We start from the raw sequence: 16,804 nt of genomic DNA on the forward strand, positions 1-16,804 counted from the left end.
GCTCAAGCCTGAGTTTGTCTCACCTGCGTTTCCCTTTCCTTCAACCTGCCCTGCAAATGTTTACACAGCAACAGCAAATACTCAAAGCCTCTCATTTAGAGCACAAATGAAAGACTGCGATTATGTGCATGTGTGGGTTTGGATACATTCAAATCTGTATTAACGTACTACATCTGTCTGGCTGTCTCCCCTGCCTCACCGACTACATCCACCCAATTACTCTTGCGCAAACCAGCGCATGTGTTGCACTTGCGTAGCACTACATCACTGGCTGAAGCTCGTTGCCTGGCGCCGTTGCCATGGTGACACAGGCTGCACTTACCGATGAAGGGGATGGAGTCGAGCGACTCGTCCAGGTTGCTGGAACAGGCGGAGGAGTCGCGCCGGTCGTCCAGCCGCCTCATGTGCATCTCGCGGCGAGTGTCATTGGGTAGCCAGCACACGGCGCCCCCTGCTGGCTCGGACGCGTCAACGTCGTTCACAGCCAGGATGTAGGAGGGGTGGCGCAGAGGTTGGGCACCGTTCTTCCCCGCCGGCTTGTCCCGCAAGACCACGCCTGCCGCTGCGGCGTGCCCGTTCACCGGTAAACCCTTGAGGTCCCGCGGCAACGGCCTCTGCGGAGGAGTCCCTGCGTGCTGCTTCTGAGCAGGAGGGGCGGAGCAGGAGGTGGACCTCTGCCCCACCGACGCCTCCCTCCCAGTCTCCGGGCTCTGCATCGACTCCGCTCGGACCCTGGACCGTTGTCCAACTGCGGGCGTGGGAATGTGATTGCTCGCGGCAGCTCTTTGGTCCTTCGGCTGGGGCTCTTTGGCCTGGATTTTTCCAACACGTGACAGTCTCTCGGAGGGAACAGGAGGGGGTGGGACGTCCGTTCTGGAGCTAAGCTGGTGTGGAGCAGCCCTGCTCCTGACGCTGCTGGAGTACGTGACGGCATGCGGGTAAAGCAGGGCTCTCTGGGGCAGGGCCTGGCGGCTGGGCCGCCCCCCTCGCTCCGCCCCGCCGTAGCCCCTGCGTTCCCCGTGCCGATGGTCTCCGTGCTCGCCGTAACCCGGACTCAGCACGCGGTTCTTCCGGAGGAGGCCGTCGGAGGAGGCGCTGCGGGGGGCCCAGTCTTGCGTCCTGACAGTCCCGCACGCCCGGTCCTGCGAGGAGCTGCGTGGGGGGAGTGCGGGCGGCCCTGCGCACCAGCGCTCGTGGGAGGTGCTCCTGCGTCGGAGCCTCCCGGGCCAGGCGAGCGGGGGCGGGCACAGCGCAGCTCCGCGGTTGCTCTGGGCCGTGGCCCGCAAGCTGTCCAGCCGTTCCTGGATGGTCCGGCTGTACGCATGGAGGCCTTTGTGGTCGATGTATTCCCTGTATGTCTGGTACGTCCGCCAGTCGATGTTCTGCTGGGCAGCGGGAGAGATGTGGACAGGTGGTGCGGCGTACGGGTCTACGGGGTAACCCGGCGGGAAAGCGTCGGCCTTGCGGGGGTGGAGGCGCGGAGGTCTGCCGCCGGCCCCCATGTGCCCCGGGTGGATGTCGCGGGGCGGCACCACCACTGTCCGCACGCTGTCGTTACACACGTATACGGCCGTCTGCGGAAGGGGCGCACGGGGCAGGGGTGGCGGAGGCACGGGCATCTCGACGCAGTAACCCACGTCAGGTGCCAGGGCCCCTGGGGGCGGCATCTCCACAGCCTCAGACATGCCGAGGGGTTTACAGTCTACTCGCTGGTAGCATATGGACGGCGGCTCCGGGATGTGACGAGCATGTCCGCTGTAGGCGTCGTGTCCTTTAAGGTAGGCATCCTGAGAGTACGCCTGTGGAAGAGAGAGAGGGGCTCATGTCAAAGACAGAGTCAAAACACACACACACACACACACGCTGCCGGAATACTCGCCACTCATCTTTGAAGATAACCAGAACCAACAGATCACTGCAAGCGCTCCAGTGCGGGGGAGGTTCGTACTGCAGCTTGTGTGTGGGAGTCTGACAGGTCATGAGTGTGAGCAGCAGCGCTTTGCCAAGCTGAGGAATTCTACACCACTCGCATTCTAACCAGCAACTCAATTTTTCACAAGCACTAAAGCGCTAATCAAGCGGAGAACTCGCGCACTCCCAAACCGCAAGGCAACTTGAACAGCTGGAAGACTTGTAGATTCTGCAGATTGAAGCAAGTTATGGGGGAGGAGGGGGAAAACGTTACTAAAACAAAAATCTGTCAGCCATTACTGCAACACAACACACTGTTGCTATCTAATCATTCTGGGGATTCAAACAGGTAGCCACTTCCGCATAAATCCCACGGTGGTGGTGGTCAGATGATTCGAGTGTTAGCCTCCATTTCATGTTTCACAGCCTCAACTGCCAAGCCCACAAACAGAAAGCACTGGTCGAAGCCCAAACTAAGCCCACAGCTTTTGCTGAATGTTCTTTGTTTGTTTGTGTACCCACCGGTCGGCTCACCGCCCGCGTACGGAGGCACACAGATGACAGGGATGGCCGGACACTTCTGCTAGCCACTGCGCTAAATCGGACCTCGGTTATCATGACTTAAGAGCTACAGCTGATGCCCACATGCCACTGCCAACAGTGGAGTAGCCTGCTAAATCCAGCCAAAGCGTTAGAAATAGGACAGAATAACCAAGTTACAGTATCCATTTAAATGCGGTTGGTGTTATCACAAGCTTCCTCTGTCCCTTGTGGCGCTGGCTACCAAGCGAGTGTGGTGGACTTTCACCTGGCATACCTGTAGGGGCACGTTCCACTTGTTATGTACACCTGAGCAAGTTGAAACAGACCTGATTGGCGGAGAGTCCCGGGCCCCTCCCTCGGAGAGGCGCCGCGGGAGTTCCAGAGGTCGAAGTTCGGCAGCGAGCAGCGACAGGTGAACGTGGGGCGAGGTTCTGGAAACACGCCCGTCAACGCCAGCTGAGCAATGCTGCCTGGCCCTACGGCAAACAGGTACTATGGGTCGTGCGCAGCTGCAGGCAAGACGTGGCAGGAGGTGCAGGCGAGGAGCGGAGCGGCGGCACAGGAGGAGGCGGCGAGGAGAGGCTAACGCGCGCGCGACACGCGTGGACGGGGCGACGGCGTCTCGTCCGTTTACGGCGCTAATCTCCCGTGAAAACTGCAGCCATTACATCACGGAGCGGCACGAGTTGGGGGGGGGAGGAGACAGGGAGGGAACAGCGACAGAGGCACACACACATCAAAAGATGGCTAATCCAAAAAAGGAGTTAGTCCGAGTCCAGCCTCTCGATCTCCGTCTCTCCGCTTTGTTGGAAGGTTCTGGGCGAGGCGGTAAAAACGCAGCGTGGCGGCGTGGCGGGCTGGCGGCGAGGAGAGGCGTGGGGAGGCGCGAGCGTCGGCGCCAGGGCGGAGGTGGCCGAAGGCGGGCTCCGGGAGGAGCGGTGGTGGCGACCGTCGCCTCCCCATCTCTCTCTCGCTCTCGTGCCCTGCTCTGCCCGCAGCCGGATTACGGTCGGCGCTCGCGCACGCTCGGGAGCCCCGTGCCGTCGGTCGCCGTCTCCGGCTCTGCGCGCTGGAAGCTCACTCTCCTGCTCCTCGGAGAGCTGCAACCATTCACATGACGGAGGCAGCAGCTTGATTATACATTCTGTTCAGATGGAACGGATCCCCCCTCCTCTACTGCCTTCCCGCCCCTCTCTCTCTCTCCCTCTCTCTCTCTCTCGCCTCAGTCACACACCAACACGTTTGCGCGCGCACACACAGAGAACAATCAGCTGATCCAGGCTGCACTACCATGCCTCTCTCCCCTTTCCTCCTAGTGAAAATGCTCACGTCTTCTCACACACTCTGTGAGTGTCAGCCCCTCCCTCCCTCCCACGGCCACGCGCGCATCACAGAACTACACCACGGCAACAGCTGTGAGCGAGCAGGAGAGAGACGGTAGAAGGAGAGGCCATATTTACAGTGGCTGGCTCATCACTGGATGTGCAATTGGCTATTATAAGTACAATTGCTTTGCCTTAATAGTCAATTGCAGAGAGAACACACTAAAGGCCTGCGTTTTGTCCAGTTTACATACAATATCTCGCCCAAATAATAATAGCAATAATAATAATAATAATAATCATGTTTTACTGAGGGAACTGATGTCAGACTTGCACTGAGCAGTGTAAGTAAATTCAGCTGTATGGTCAGAAGTATGAGGGCCGCCTCATTCTCAACAGGTGTTTGAAATGTGCAGACAGAGACAGGCATTAGAGTGGGTTGTCCTGAAGACAGCAGCACCACCTACTGCAATGAGTCAACGGTGGTGTAAAGGTGGAGAGGGGCCGATGGTGTAGGCCTGATTCTCAGGGTTTGGGGAGACCATACAGTATTTATTACACATCACTGGTCCGCATGAAATGTAGAAATTGCATCTTCTTATCTTCTAAGAAAGATTATAAACCAGTGTGAATGTCCTTCTAAATTTGAAAGACAATGGGCAGAATGGAAAGTGTGTTGGGGAAGCTACTCTGTTGTGTGGAAGATATTGTGCTTACAAAAAAAGCAGGCTGGGATCTAGAAATAACAAAATAAAAAAAATACACAATATAAAAAAAAAATCTGTTTCTAATATAGCATCATGCAGTTGCTGCAGATTTGTCGGCTGCACTTGCATGATTCGAATCGCCCGTTCGATCACATCCCAAAGGTGATCTTTTGGATTGAGATCTGGTGACTGTGGAGTTAGGGGTGGGCGATATGGGGAAAAAAATAGTATCATGATTTTTTTCATAAAATCACGATTTCGATTTTTTATCACGATCTTCCATCCAAAAAAAAAAACAAAAAAAAAATTGGGGCTACAAAGCTTTCTTTTTAAGCAGATTTAAATGAATGATATTGCAATTTTCCATGTGCAAACATTGTAAACAAAAAATGTAAACAACACACGTGACACTGTGTCACATAGGGCTACGCCCCCCTCTCCTAGCTGTCACTCCGGTTTCCCTGTTCCTCATGTCTGTTGTTCCCTGCTCCTTGAGCCCGCCTTGTTGTGTGTTTCTATGGTTTCCCCACGTCTGCCACGCCCATGTTGTTATTGTCTTCACCTGTTGCCATAGTTGCCAGGTTTGCGGTTTTCACGCCAAATTGGGCTTGTTTGAAAATCCAGCCGTGGGTAAAAATTCTGGGGTCGCGGGGTGTGGTTCTTTGGGCTACTTTTGAGTTGGGCCACCACGGGGGTTACAAGTCAACACAAAGAATCGATCGCGATATAATACTTAATTTGTCTCCATTTTAAACACTCGCGCCCCCCGTCAACTACTTTGGGCTTTGGGCTTGTTTAGGCTGCTGAAGGGCGGGTTTTACAATGACTTTGTGCGGGATATTTTTGTAGGACCTGGCAACCCTGCCTGTTTCTAGTCTAGTTCAATGTATTTATATTTCCGTGTCTCCCATGTCGGTATCGGTCATTTTGTGCTACTTACCTGTTAATTCTCTTGCCTCGTTCGTGCTCTAGTGGATTTAACTGTTTCCGTTTCGTCTTCGTCGTAAGTGCTGTTCAGCCTAGTCTTCCCCTGCCTTGTTTTGTTCTTTGTGCCACCATGCCCGTTTATATTTCATGTTCGGACTGCCTACCTGTTATGACCCCTGCCTGGTATTACGATTCTGTCCATTCAATAAATCTCGCTCTCCTCAACGAAGTAGTTACAATTTCAACCATTTTCAAGTACTTTAGCCTAAATTCCAGCACTTTTCAAACCTGAAACACAAATCAACTTTAAACTTCGTCAGGAAAATGTTCCTTCCCCTGTTTTTGAGGGATGTTTCTTTATACTACCACATATAGTTTGCGCGAGGTGTGGCGGAGTCGCGCGCTATGGTCACGTGTGAGGCGGCTGCCCGCATTGCTTCACTTTCGGCATATTACTTGGGATGTCTACGTCTCAAGTGATTTAATAAATTTGTTGTACTGGCATCGGACGTTTTCACGTGTTCTTTGCACATTTTACATATCGCTGTAGTTTGGTCTTGGTCAGTGGAAGAAAATCCGAATCAGTTTCAGATTACAGAGGTGGATTTCCTCTTCTTTACCAGCTCCTCGGTTTTTACCATATACAGTCAATGGTTTTTACAAACACAACATGGAGGCGTGGAAGACGCACAGTTCGCTGTGATTGGTCAGTCATACGCCCTACGTCTGACGCATCGGTGGGAACCAGCATAAAAAAGTCATTGCGCTGATTGGCAAAGGCGATCTATATGATTTCTCTAATTTGGTAGATCGCCTGCGATTCTCCACTCATTATCGCCATTCACGATTTTATATCGTCATATCGTGCACCCCTATGTGGAGTACAGTGAACTCATTGTTGTGTTCAAGAAACCTGTCTGAGATGATTCGCGCTTTATGACAATAGCCATCAGAAGATGAGTACACTGTGGGCATAAAGGGATGGACATGGTCAGCAACAATACTTAGGTAGGTGTATGCACTGACACTAATAGGCCCAAAGTGTGCCAGGAAAATAACCCCCACACCATTGCACCACCACCACCAGCCTGAACCAAGGCAGCATAGATCCAAATTCTGACCCTACCATCAAAATGTCGCAGCAGAAATCGAGACTCATCAGACCAGGCAATGTTTTTCCAATCTTCAATTTGTCCAATCTTGGTGAGCCTGTGTGAATTGTAGCCTCAGTTTCCTGCTCTTAGCTAACCGGAGTAGTACCCGGTGTGGTCCTCTGCTGCTGTAGCCCATCCGCGTCAAGGTTTAATGTGTTATGTGTTCAGAGATGCTCTTCTGCATGCCTTTGTTGTAACTGGTTCTATCAGCATGAACCAGTCTGGCCATTCTCTTCTGACATCAACAAGGCATTTGCACCCACAGAACTGCTGCTCACTGGGTATTTTCTCTTTTTCTGACAATTTTCTGTAAACCCTAGAGATGGTTGTGCGTGAAAATCCCAGTAGATCAGAAGTTTCTGAAATACTCAGACCACCTTTCTTGCCTACTTTGATGCTCCATTTGAACTGCTGTAGACTGTCTTAGCCATGTGTGCATGCCTAAATTCATCAAGATGCTGCCATGTGATTGATTTGACAATTGCGTTAATGAGCAGTTGGACAGGTGTACCTAATAAAGTGGCCAGTGACTGTGATATATATATATATATCTTGGTGAGATTTCTCGTCTCGTGAGATTTGTGATCCAGCAAGCAGCCAAATTGACGTCGGAAAATACAGGTATTACTATTGAAGATGCCCCCGCCACTTTCAAATTGTTTGTTTGGCAGCATTTTGGGTACCCGGCGGAAATGATAAATGGCAAGAGAGTGACTGATAAGACACGGACCATATGCAAATATTATATGAAAATAAAGGTCTGGTTAACGATGGACCAGAGTTACGACCGACTTTTTTTTTTTTTTTTCACGTGGAGGAGCAGTGGCAGCACAGTGGAGTGTTGTGGACGATAAGCTGAGGCAGCGCAGCCCATCTCGGCAACACAAGATGGCAGTTTTTTCTTTACTGTATGTACGATTTAGCGTATCTAATTCTAGGGTCACGCTTAACGACAGACTTTTCAGTCTCTAACCCCGTCGTTAAGCGGGGACTCACTGTAATATTGTTTGCGATTGATATATATATATTAGTGCAGTCAATATTAACGCCTTAATTGTAGTGATTAATTTGAAATAAATAATAAAATCGAAATTAACGGGGCTGGCCGTTTTCTTCTTGTGGAAAGCTGACCTGTGACCTATGACGTGTACCGCCAAACCACACTATCCGAAATGCCGTACTTCCCTCCTATTCAGTATGCCAAAGCAGTAAGAGATAGCACATAGCATGTACGAGGTTATGAAAAGTGCCCAGTCGCCTACTGAAAGAACGCACAGGTTTAACAGAACGTTGAGCAGAACGTACTGCATTGAAATCTAGTGCCTACTGCTTACGCATGGCATTTCGGATTCGGAAGTTTTAGGTGGAAAGTATCCCTGAAAACAAAAGAAATTAGCAAAAAAGTCTGCAAAGCAGAATTTAATTATGACATAAGTCATTCATCTTTGACATATAACCTCAAAGCAAAACACCCTACCAAAATTCTCTTTTTTTATCGTTTCTTGTTCTTTATATTTTGCACAGTTGATGTTTACTTTGTCTGAAATTAGCTCTCCTAATTAGCTCTACTAATAGTCTGAAACTAGCACATAGTTTACAAGAGACACACACACAGTGGGGTGCAAAAATTTGTGCACCCTTGTTAATTTAATAAAAAATAAAAAAAAAAACCAAAAACTCAATATTTAGTTGATTCTCCTTTAACAGAAATAACAGCCTCTAAACACTTTCTATAGTTTCTACTGAGAGTCTGGATTGTGGCTGAAGGTATTTTATTCTTCTTTACAAAACATCTCTAGTTCATTCAGGTTTGATGATTTCCAATCATAATGTTTAAGAAGCGCTCAGCCATGGGGGTAAACTAAATTTGGCCCCAAGTCTAAAGCTTCACCCACCTAGATTACAGAGCATGGCTCTTGTGATGTTTACCTTGTTAATGGCTTATCTGCAAAGTCCCAAATAAATGTTTAAACAGCCCAAATAAAAAGTAACCCCCAGGGTGTCGCCCGCCACCGGCCTCACGTGCCCCGGTTTATGCCCTGCTTTACAGCAGCACGGGTGTTCTCTCCTGTTTACTGGGGTTGTTTTATAGCAGGTTTAAAAGAGTATTTTACACGCACAGTCATTGCAGAAAATTGCACTAAAGAACACCCTGCGTTTTGTTGAGACACAGAGAGCTGCAGCTCCAGGCTTCATTTGTGTATGGACACAACAGGCTTTGTGCAATATTTCCCTAAAGTTGCATGAGGCTACATCACGTGTTCAACGTCGCACTTGGCAAACACTCCAACGACAACGATAAAATGTCAATAAACGGCCCACTACAATGACACGACTCAGCATATCTGACACCACTATAAAAGCCACACAGAGACTTAAGTTCAGCTACAGATTTAACATCGATGGAACTATTAACAGTTAAGTTCTTAATTAAAATTCTCTAAAATGGTTTATATTCCAATTTGAAATTTCCTGAAACTAATCAGTTACTCGTGATCCATTAGCAAATATACAGTTCCTTCAAGGGTGCAGAACGAAAGGCCTTGAGTCTCATTGAGCGATTCAATAACAAATGTCAAGTGAGGACAAAAAGACAAAAGAGAATGTCCCAACATTCTGCAGATCTGTAAGTAACGCATGGTATTCACCTCGTTACATAAACCAAATCTAGACCGGATGGAACAGCACACCTTTTTGTATATGGACATCGATAGAGAGCTAGTGGGTAAATCCGCTCTGGCTAAAATCAGTCAGGGGAGAAGAACCGATTCCCTCTGCTTAGAGGACCCATCAAAGAAGATAGCTGCTGTGTTTTATTAGATTTCCCTGGCAGGACTCCCCATTCAACTGAAACTGGTAATAGCACACCAGCCACAATCAGTCTAAACAGTTTTACACACTGTTGCTGGAGCGTCTGTAAAGAGCTGCAGGATTTGCTATGTCGGTTCAGGCATGCGCTGCAAGCGAGTGGTGAGGACAACGGCAGTGGGAAGGAAATAACACTGGATCTAATCTAGGAATGAGAAACGTTTAGAGAACGCCAGATATGCAAATACACGGAAACAGGATTTCTGCTTCCCATCTATGTTACAATCGCTGGATCACGTCTTTGATTTCTTCCTGACAGAAACGACCTGTTTAAAGTGGGGGCGGAATATATCATAATGGAATCATGTGACCCAACCTTACACCTGACCCTTAGAGTAGCTCATAGAGACCAGTGTGCCTTAATGCAATAAAGCAATATACACTGACTAGCCAATTTATTAAGGAAAAAATGATTGCAAAATGTCTTTCCCCGCAACCTTCTACCTTAGCAGTCAGTCTCACACCACAAGAACATGTTTGTTGGGGCTGGTTTGGGTGGCTGACAAACCCAGACCAGCAGTGTGAGTGACATGTATAAAAAAAACTCAGACAGGCCTGCTTGTACACAGGTCACACAGGTCACTGTCACTCACTGCAAATTTGTAGCATGAGCCCCTCCTGAATGAACCTGTGAACAAATGCAGACGTTCCGAATTAAATGGGTGGTGAGTCTACACCCTTATCCATTCTGCGATCACAGAACATAGATACAAAAGTTGAAAGTTGTTCTAGCAGGCTGGCGCAACAGGATTCCGCCTCTGGTGACTGCGGCAGCCGGAGTTAATTAGAGCAGTGAAGTCCCAGTGCGGCCTCCACTGCCCTGGATACACGCGCACAAGGGTTTCAGGGGGACGCCACCGAATTTCAGCTGTGCCACGCGCCACCTTCCCTCTATCTAACAGGAACACCCCGATACCGACCGCACAGCCGGGCGCGTTTCACACGCGCGCCTCGAGGCGCAAACTGCCGCGTGAGGAAGGCAAGAGCTGGTCGCTGCCGTAGCCTTGCAGTCTCGGACACACCCACACCCACACCCACACACACACACACACACACACACACACACACACACACACACACCCACACACCCACACACCCACACACCCACACACCCACACACCCACACACCCACACACCCACACACACACACATTCTCATGCGTGCTGCAGTTCTTTGATGCCAACACAGTTTTCCTGCTCAGCTCAGATGCAGTTTAACTGAATTTCTTTTTTTTTACCAGAAAATAACCAAATCAGTTAAGAGCAGGACGACTGGCAGCCCGACACCTTTGGGGAGAAGAGGAACAGCGCTGAGGCCTGGTGGAAAACAATGAGCTCTCTCTCCATGTCTCTCCCTCTCTCTCTCCCTCCCTCTCTCTCTCTCCCTCCCTCCCTCTCTCTCTCTCCATGTCGGTCTCTCTCTGCTTCAACAGTCGACGGAGTCATAAAAAAAAAAATAAAAGAGTTCTCTTTACAAACATTGAGGAGTAATCATAACGAACACGCAACAACTCCTGCGACCTGCTTGGTTGGACCACTGATGGTTCTAGGAAAGGAAACGCACACACGTGACCCACCACGACCCACGTGTCTTGGAGCAGTTGGTGGAGGAGGTGGTGGTGTGCTGGGCTCCAGGAGTGGAGCATTACCTGGTTAGCAGTCCCATATAGAGCCGCTGCACAATCGCCCAGGAGGAGACGGGATGGGGAATTCAATCGCCCCTCCACAAGCAGCCAAACAACTCCACCCACCGCATGAACAAATGGGGCGGGACCAGATCTACTCATGCCCACCGCTGCCATCCTCCTCTGCCCTGTGACAAGTGTGCTGGGATTTTTTTTTACAGGCTGTATGTAATAATCGTGCCGCTTTCGGGATCAGTGGATCAGATGGATCAGCGGGGGTGGCGTGCGGGAAGGACTCACCAACTGCAGGATGTCCTCGTCCTTCGGCATGACGCACAGCTCCAGGAAGGTGTCGCTAGAAGACGAACGCGCATGAGGTCAAAACCACGGGCCAGATATGTGTGTGTGTGTGTGTTATGCCTCTCGCCTCTGCGCTCACCTGTTCTGGACGAGTGAGATGACCTGCGAGTAGGTCTTGCCGATGACGCTCTCCCCGTTCACCTTCACGATCCGGTCTCCTGTGGACGGACCAAAGGAAAGGGGGCGGGGGGTGTTTTAGGCACGTGGTGGGAATGTGGTCGCCGCGTTACAACACTTTGGGCGGTGCGCACCTGTGCAGAGGCCGGCTCCGTGGGCGGGGCCTCCTTCCTTCACCTGCTTCACAAAGATCGTGTCCATGGGTTCCGGTCTGTTCCGCGGTCGCCCTGGCAGGAGGAAGGATAGTACATCAGCAATGGCCCAGACCTCAATAAACCCAGCTGTGAATAATGTGGTAGTCACAAGATAAATCCGGTGATAAATGTTTCCAAAGGACCAGCTCCAAGCTAAACTTTCTGACTGCTCATAAAGTGTTACAGCATTGATCTGCTACTTTTCTGTGTAAGGCAGTGCAAAATTAGCCGTCAAGTTTCTCCTCACCTCTCGGGGGAATTAAACACTCAAGTGTCACTCAAACCCAATTATCCAGATCAGATAGAGAGGTCAACGGCCGCCACAAAAACCCCTCAGGGTCGCAGCCATCGGCTACACAAGAAATGGACTGTAGCATTCCTCCGTTTGAAGTTCTCGGGAGTTGCAAATGTACTAATTTACCAGGCTTCCCGTCAAAACTGAACCCTTTTGCTCAACACCACACAGCCACTCAAACACGACTCCCCATCAACACACCGACTGCTTCTGTAATCCTACAGCAGCACTTTGTCAGTCCTCCATTCCCAAACAGAGCAGAGAATCTGAGGCGAATCTGAGCTGAACCAGCCGAGTCCGTTTAGCTGTGACAGACTGCCGCCTGAACTGTTTCCAGGGTGGGGGGGGGGGGGGGGGGGGGTCCGATCACATACAGGCGAAAGCATTTTTAACAAAGCAGAATGGGCCGCTTGTGTTTAGGGAGTGCTGTGGAGTGCGTGGCGTGAAAAAAAACTTCTGCCGAAGTCACAGAGGGGTGACGCTCCCTGGAGTTGCACGGAAATCACAGTGAACCCAGAGGGGGTTCGGACACTGCGTGCGTGTGTGCTGGCAAAGACAGAAAGCTGTTTGCTAATTCTGTTCCTGCTCCTCATCTCTTAGCAGCAGCTCACAACACAGAGGGGGGGGGGGGGGGTGTGTGTGTCAGACAAGAGGGAAAGGGCTGAAACTGAACTCTGCAACACCAGTGCAGTCAAAACCACGACATGTGAGACTACAATGCCAAAAGATGTAACTCAACCCCAGTACAGCATGAAATACATGATGCTATATGATATACATGATGCGGATTGTCAAGAAAGGTGTATGAATATTAAGAGTTCTTCATACTTCTTTATAGTGCCAGGGGCCGTGTGTGTGTGTGTGTGTGTGTGTGTGTGTGTGTGTGTGTGTGCGCTCTGTTGGGAAGACAAAGTGGGGCATTTAATCTAGATCCTGGAACATTAATCTCATAGAAATGGAAAGGAATGAGAACAAGACACTGAAACTAGTGTTTAACACAGGCCACAAGGCCACTCAATACACAAAGCCATTTAGCTAATTACAGTATAAAGCCAAAGATTGTTTACGTTAAACAAGTGATCGAAGTGGCCAGTTGCTCACCAAGCGCTGCTCAGAAATCGTCCTGCATATAGCCCAGTTTCACACGCCCTCTTGTGTTCAGAATTAGCTAATGCATGCTTCAGGCACATTTGCAACTTTGTTTGCCTGAAAAACCTTGAAAATTCAGATTTTTAAAAAATATATTTTTTAATCTGCAGCACATTAGCAGATAATAAACAGTGAATATATGATTTAAAGCAGCTGAGCGTTGAAAGCCTCCAACAGAGGGCGATGCCATCACATGTATTGAGCCCTTTGAAAAGCCCTGCTAAAAGCACGTCAGATAAATCAATTCCAAAGCCGTGATTCACTGGCCATCTGCAGATCACTGCACCTAAGGAGCAGGAAGGATGTCTTTAAGGCCACTAACGTGTGGGAAGCTAATCTAGAACATTTCAGCACTGTCTTGGTTGCAGTGAGGCAAACCATACAACATAGATTCCTCATTCCTCCTGACCCCCGAGTTCCTGCAGAGTCAGCACACTCAAATGGCCTCACACATTTGGCAAGGCTACGGGCAACACACACACACACACAGCCAGGAACAAGTGGAAACACTCGGGTCAGTGACACGTCGACAGACTTTTATAGTCCCTAAATTATAGTAAAAATTCCCAGGCCTTTAGCACTAAAGTGCCATGTTGCACAAGTCTGAAACAGCTTGAGTTACATGACTGCACTGGTGTAGCACATTTCAGCTCCTCACAGGCTTTGTATGTGCAACATATGCTGTTGGTTCTGATCGTGCGCGTGATAAAAGTTAAAAAACAAACACAAACCACCCCCCAGGTAGAGACCGAACAAAAAAACTATTTTCCTGAGTGCAACTATTTGCAAGACCACAGAAAAGCGCAGTTAGGATCAACAGGCAGACAAGACTAGAACTTCAAAGGAAAGCAGACACTGACAAAGAGGGTTTGGCTAAACAGGAATGAAACATCAGATCAAGAGTTTGCACAAAAACAGACAGAGAGAGAGTCAGAGTAAGGAAGACAAAGGTGGCTATGCAGGTTGCCCGAGGCCTCCCGCGCGTGCGGAGCTCCAGCGGAGACGGTAGCGCAGGCCTGCTGTTGCTGTAGGAATCACCCAGCTGATCTCAGCCAGCTGTACAGGAGCAGCACAAGGCGCAGAGCAGACTGGCCTCCAGCACAGACGACAGAAAGGACCCGGACAGGCGGCTCTACTCGCACGCAACTACGCTCGTCTGATTGGCTGAGCTGACGTCTGAAATGACGGGGCAGCTCGTATTGCACTGCTCGTAGTAATAATAATAAAACACAAACAAACTCACAGGGAGTGACACAACCTACAAGTTATTCTTGTAGCTTCAGACGATGGCAGATACCGCAGGCAAATGGAGGCATGGGCAATGTTTGCATACTGGGTGCAATGTTTTCAACAGCACAGCATGTCTTTTCTGCTTTAAAGTCCCAATGTGTGTACATGGGTACCCAAAGTTTTTTTTTTTTTTAAACACCTATGTACACTGACGAGTAATGAATTAATTGTGTCCAACAACAGTCACACGGGTAGTATCATGCTCATAAGAGATTTACATTAGTAATTAAATAGGTATGCAATAAGAGTTCAGAAACTCACCTCGGTGATCACTGTCCTCCTCCTAGAATCAAAAGAAAGCAAATGTTCATTAGAGACGCGGTAGTCCTGTCTTAGACGGAGTCAGAGCCTAAGACAGGAGTGTTCTACAGGCCTACAAGCACTCCATGCACATAGTGCTTTCACAGCTGAGAGGGGGAGCTGAAATTCTAGGCTTAGCCAGTTTGTGGACACCACTTTATACACGTCAGAGATTTGACGTGAAGAAGAGTTTTCATTATTGGAAAGGTGACTCGCAGACGGGCACCCAAACACATGCAGACGCACACAAAAGACCTTCAAAATGTGGCTGTGCAGTGTTAGTCATGCCACCTCGCAGTCTAGACATCAAAAGAGGACTTGCGGCATTTTTGCGACAACGTCACCCGATCCTGTCGGCTACGAGCGGCTCTTACGTCAAGGACCCGCTCGTGCTCGGGACGTGACATTGACGGTACCGGTGGCGGCGCTGCCCAGAGGACGCGTACCTTGAAGGTGGAGTGCATGGCCGACTCGGGCGGGTAAACGATGAAGTGACGCAGGGTGAAGCCGAAGCCGGCCGGGGTACGGAGCAGGCGCAGCGTCTTGGGCCCCGCCCACCCGAAAGGCTCCTCCTCCTGCTGGAGGAGCGCGGCGGTCGGGGACTCGCTCCGTTCCGCCACATCCTGGAGGGGTGGAGAAAGGACGGGTTAAAAACCACACAGCAGAGATAGAGTGGTGCTTCAGTAGAAAACCTCTTAACCAAGAACCAAGCCCATTAAAAGAAATGCAGTGATAGGGAACAAACTATGTGAAAGAAGCTGCCATATCATACATGAAGGCCTCAGAGAGAAAGGGTGAAAACCCCTTTAGTAGGTAGAAATCAGAGTACACAAACACAAAAAACTGACCTGCCTTATAGAAGACCAAATCAAGTAAATGAGAGACCCTCAAAAATACAAAGGAGAATAGCAGTAATACAGTTTTATATGCCATTGTGTTATTTGACTTCAGTGCGGACAAACACCCTGATCCTGGTTGTGGTTGCTCTTAGCTACACCAAACAAATTCTAGACCAACTGATGCTACAGAAATGTGGGGGACTATTCCCATGCTCCCATCATCTAGGAGACGTGTGACAACAAAACACCCAATCCGTCCGTCTAACTGTATAAATAAACTAAATAAAGTCATTACATAACTCAAGAGAGAATGCAAGTGACCTTGTGTAGATTACGACAACAGTAACCTACATGGTGCCTGTTAATGTCACTGGCAGTCGCGGTTGTCTACTTTCACGATGTTTCAAACATGCGGATTATCTTTCGTGACTAAGGTCTCACGGTGCATCCGGCAGACACTCCATCAGTTCGTAAGCCATGGACCGTGCTGCTTGGAAACAAGTCCTCGGCCTCCCACGGCTCTCGTGACATCACATTTCCAGGATGACTCAAGAATGGGTATTCGGCTCAGGCCCCGAGGCTGTTTGCGAGTATTTATAGGCCCACGCCTCTCTGCCGTTCACACCTATTCCGCCAGGGTCGAAATCTCCACTGTGACACAGCGGCGAGAACCGCAGGACTGACTCTCTCGCTCTCGCTGTGTGGAGCGTGCCTGTCCCCCGTGCGTCGCTCAGCTCGCAAACAACCTCTTCTAATCTCCTCACGTGAACTCGCGTGAACCACGGAACTGAGAGGAATCTGCAGAGCCAGTATCTTGCCTGTAATCTGGCAGTCAGTGAAAAATACAGGAAAAATATTGATGTGAAGCACGTAAGGCTCATGAAAAATAAAAGCAGGAGAAGAATAACACTGGTGAACTTCTGTGGAGAAGGGCAGCCAGGCAGGTCTGTTGCTACCTTCCAAAACACACAAGTAAAAGTTAAGCTCCATAACTGCAGCGAGCCAAACCATCTGTCAAGAATTCAAAAGGCCAGAACTGCAAAACCCTGTCGTGGTTCGTCTGTGAGCTCACCTCTGGCAAAAGTGGAGGGGGAAGACCACAGAAAAAAAACCACAGAACCCCCCCGACGCTATCTGGCGTTTGTGCTGAGAAGCACATGGTAAGGCCGCTTCCTATAACCCATACCACCCGGCATGCGGGGGA

The 16,804-nt window shown here is 49.6% G+C and overlaps 1 protein-coding gene across 3 annotated transcripts in view; it reads right to left on the reverse strand.

The window, feature by feature from the left end:
• Window positions 1-16,804, reverse strand: part of arhgap21b (Rho GTPase activating protein 21b) — a 44,899-nt gene that overhangs the window by 17,100 nt on the left and 10,995 nt on the right. For 2 of the 3 annotated variants that reach the window (XM_076973750.1, XM_076973749.1), the window contains exons 3-8: window positions 15,208-15,384; window positions 14,723-14,744; window positions 11,668-11,760; window positions 11,496-11,574; window positions 11,357-11,411; window positions 323-1,799 (exon numbers count right to left, since the gene is read on the reverse strand). In XM_076973750.1, the coding sequence (XP_076829865.1) occupies window positions 323-1,799; window positions 11,357-11,411; window positions 11,496-11,574; window positions 11,668-11,760; window positions 14,723-14,744; window positions 15,208-15,384 (1,903 nt within the window). Of the gene's footprint in view, window positions 1-322; window positions 1,800-2,780; window positions 3,609-11,356; window positions 11,412-11,495; window positions 11,575-11,667; window positions 11,761-14,722; window positions 14,745-15,207; window positions 15,385-16,804 lie in introns of those variants that run through there. The other variant, XM_076973751.1, reaches the window with a different exon arrangement.

This window comes from Brachyhypopomus gauderio, chromosome 14, assembly GCF_052324685.1.
Source record: "Brachyhypopomus gauderio isolate BG-103 chromosome 14, BGAUD_0.2, whole genome shotgun sequence".
NCBI lineage: Eukaryota > Metazoa > Chordata > Actinopteri > Gymnotiformes > Hypopomidae > Brachyhypopomus > Brachyhypopomus gauderio.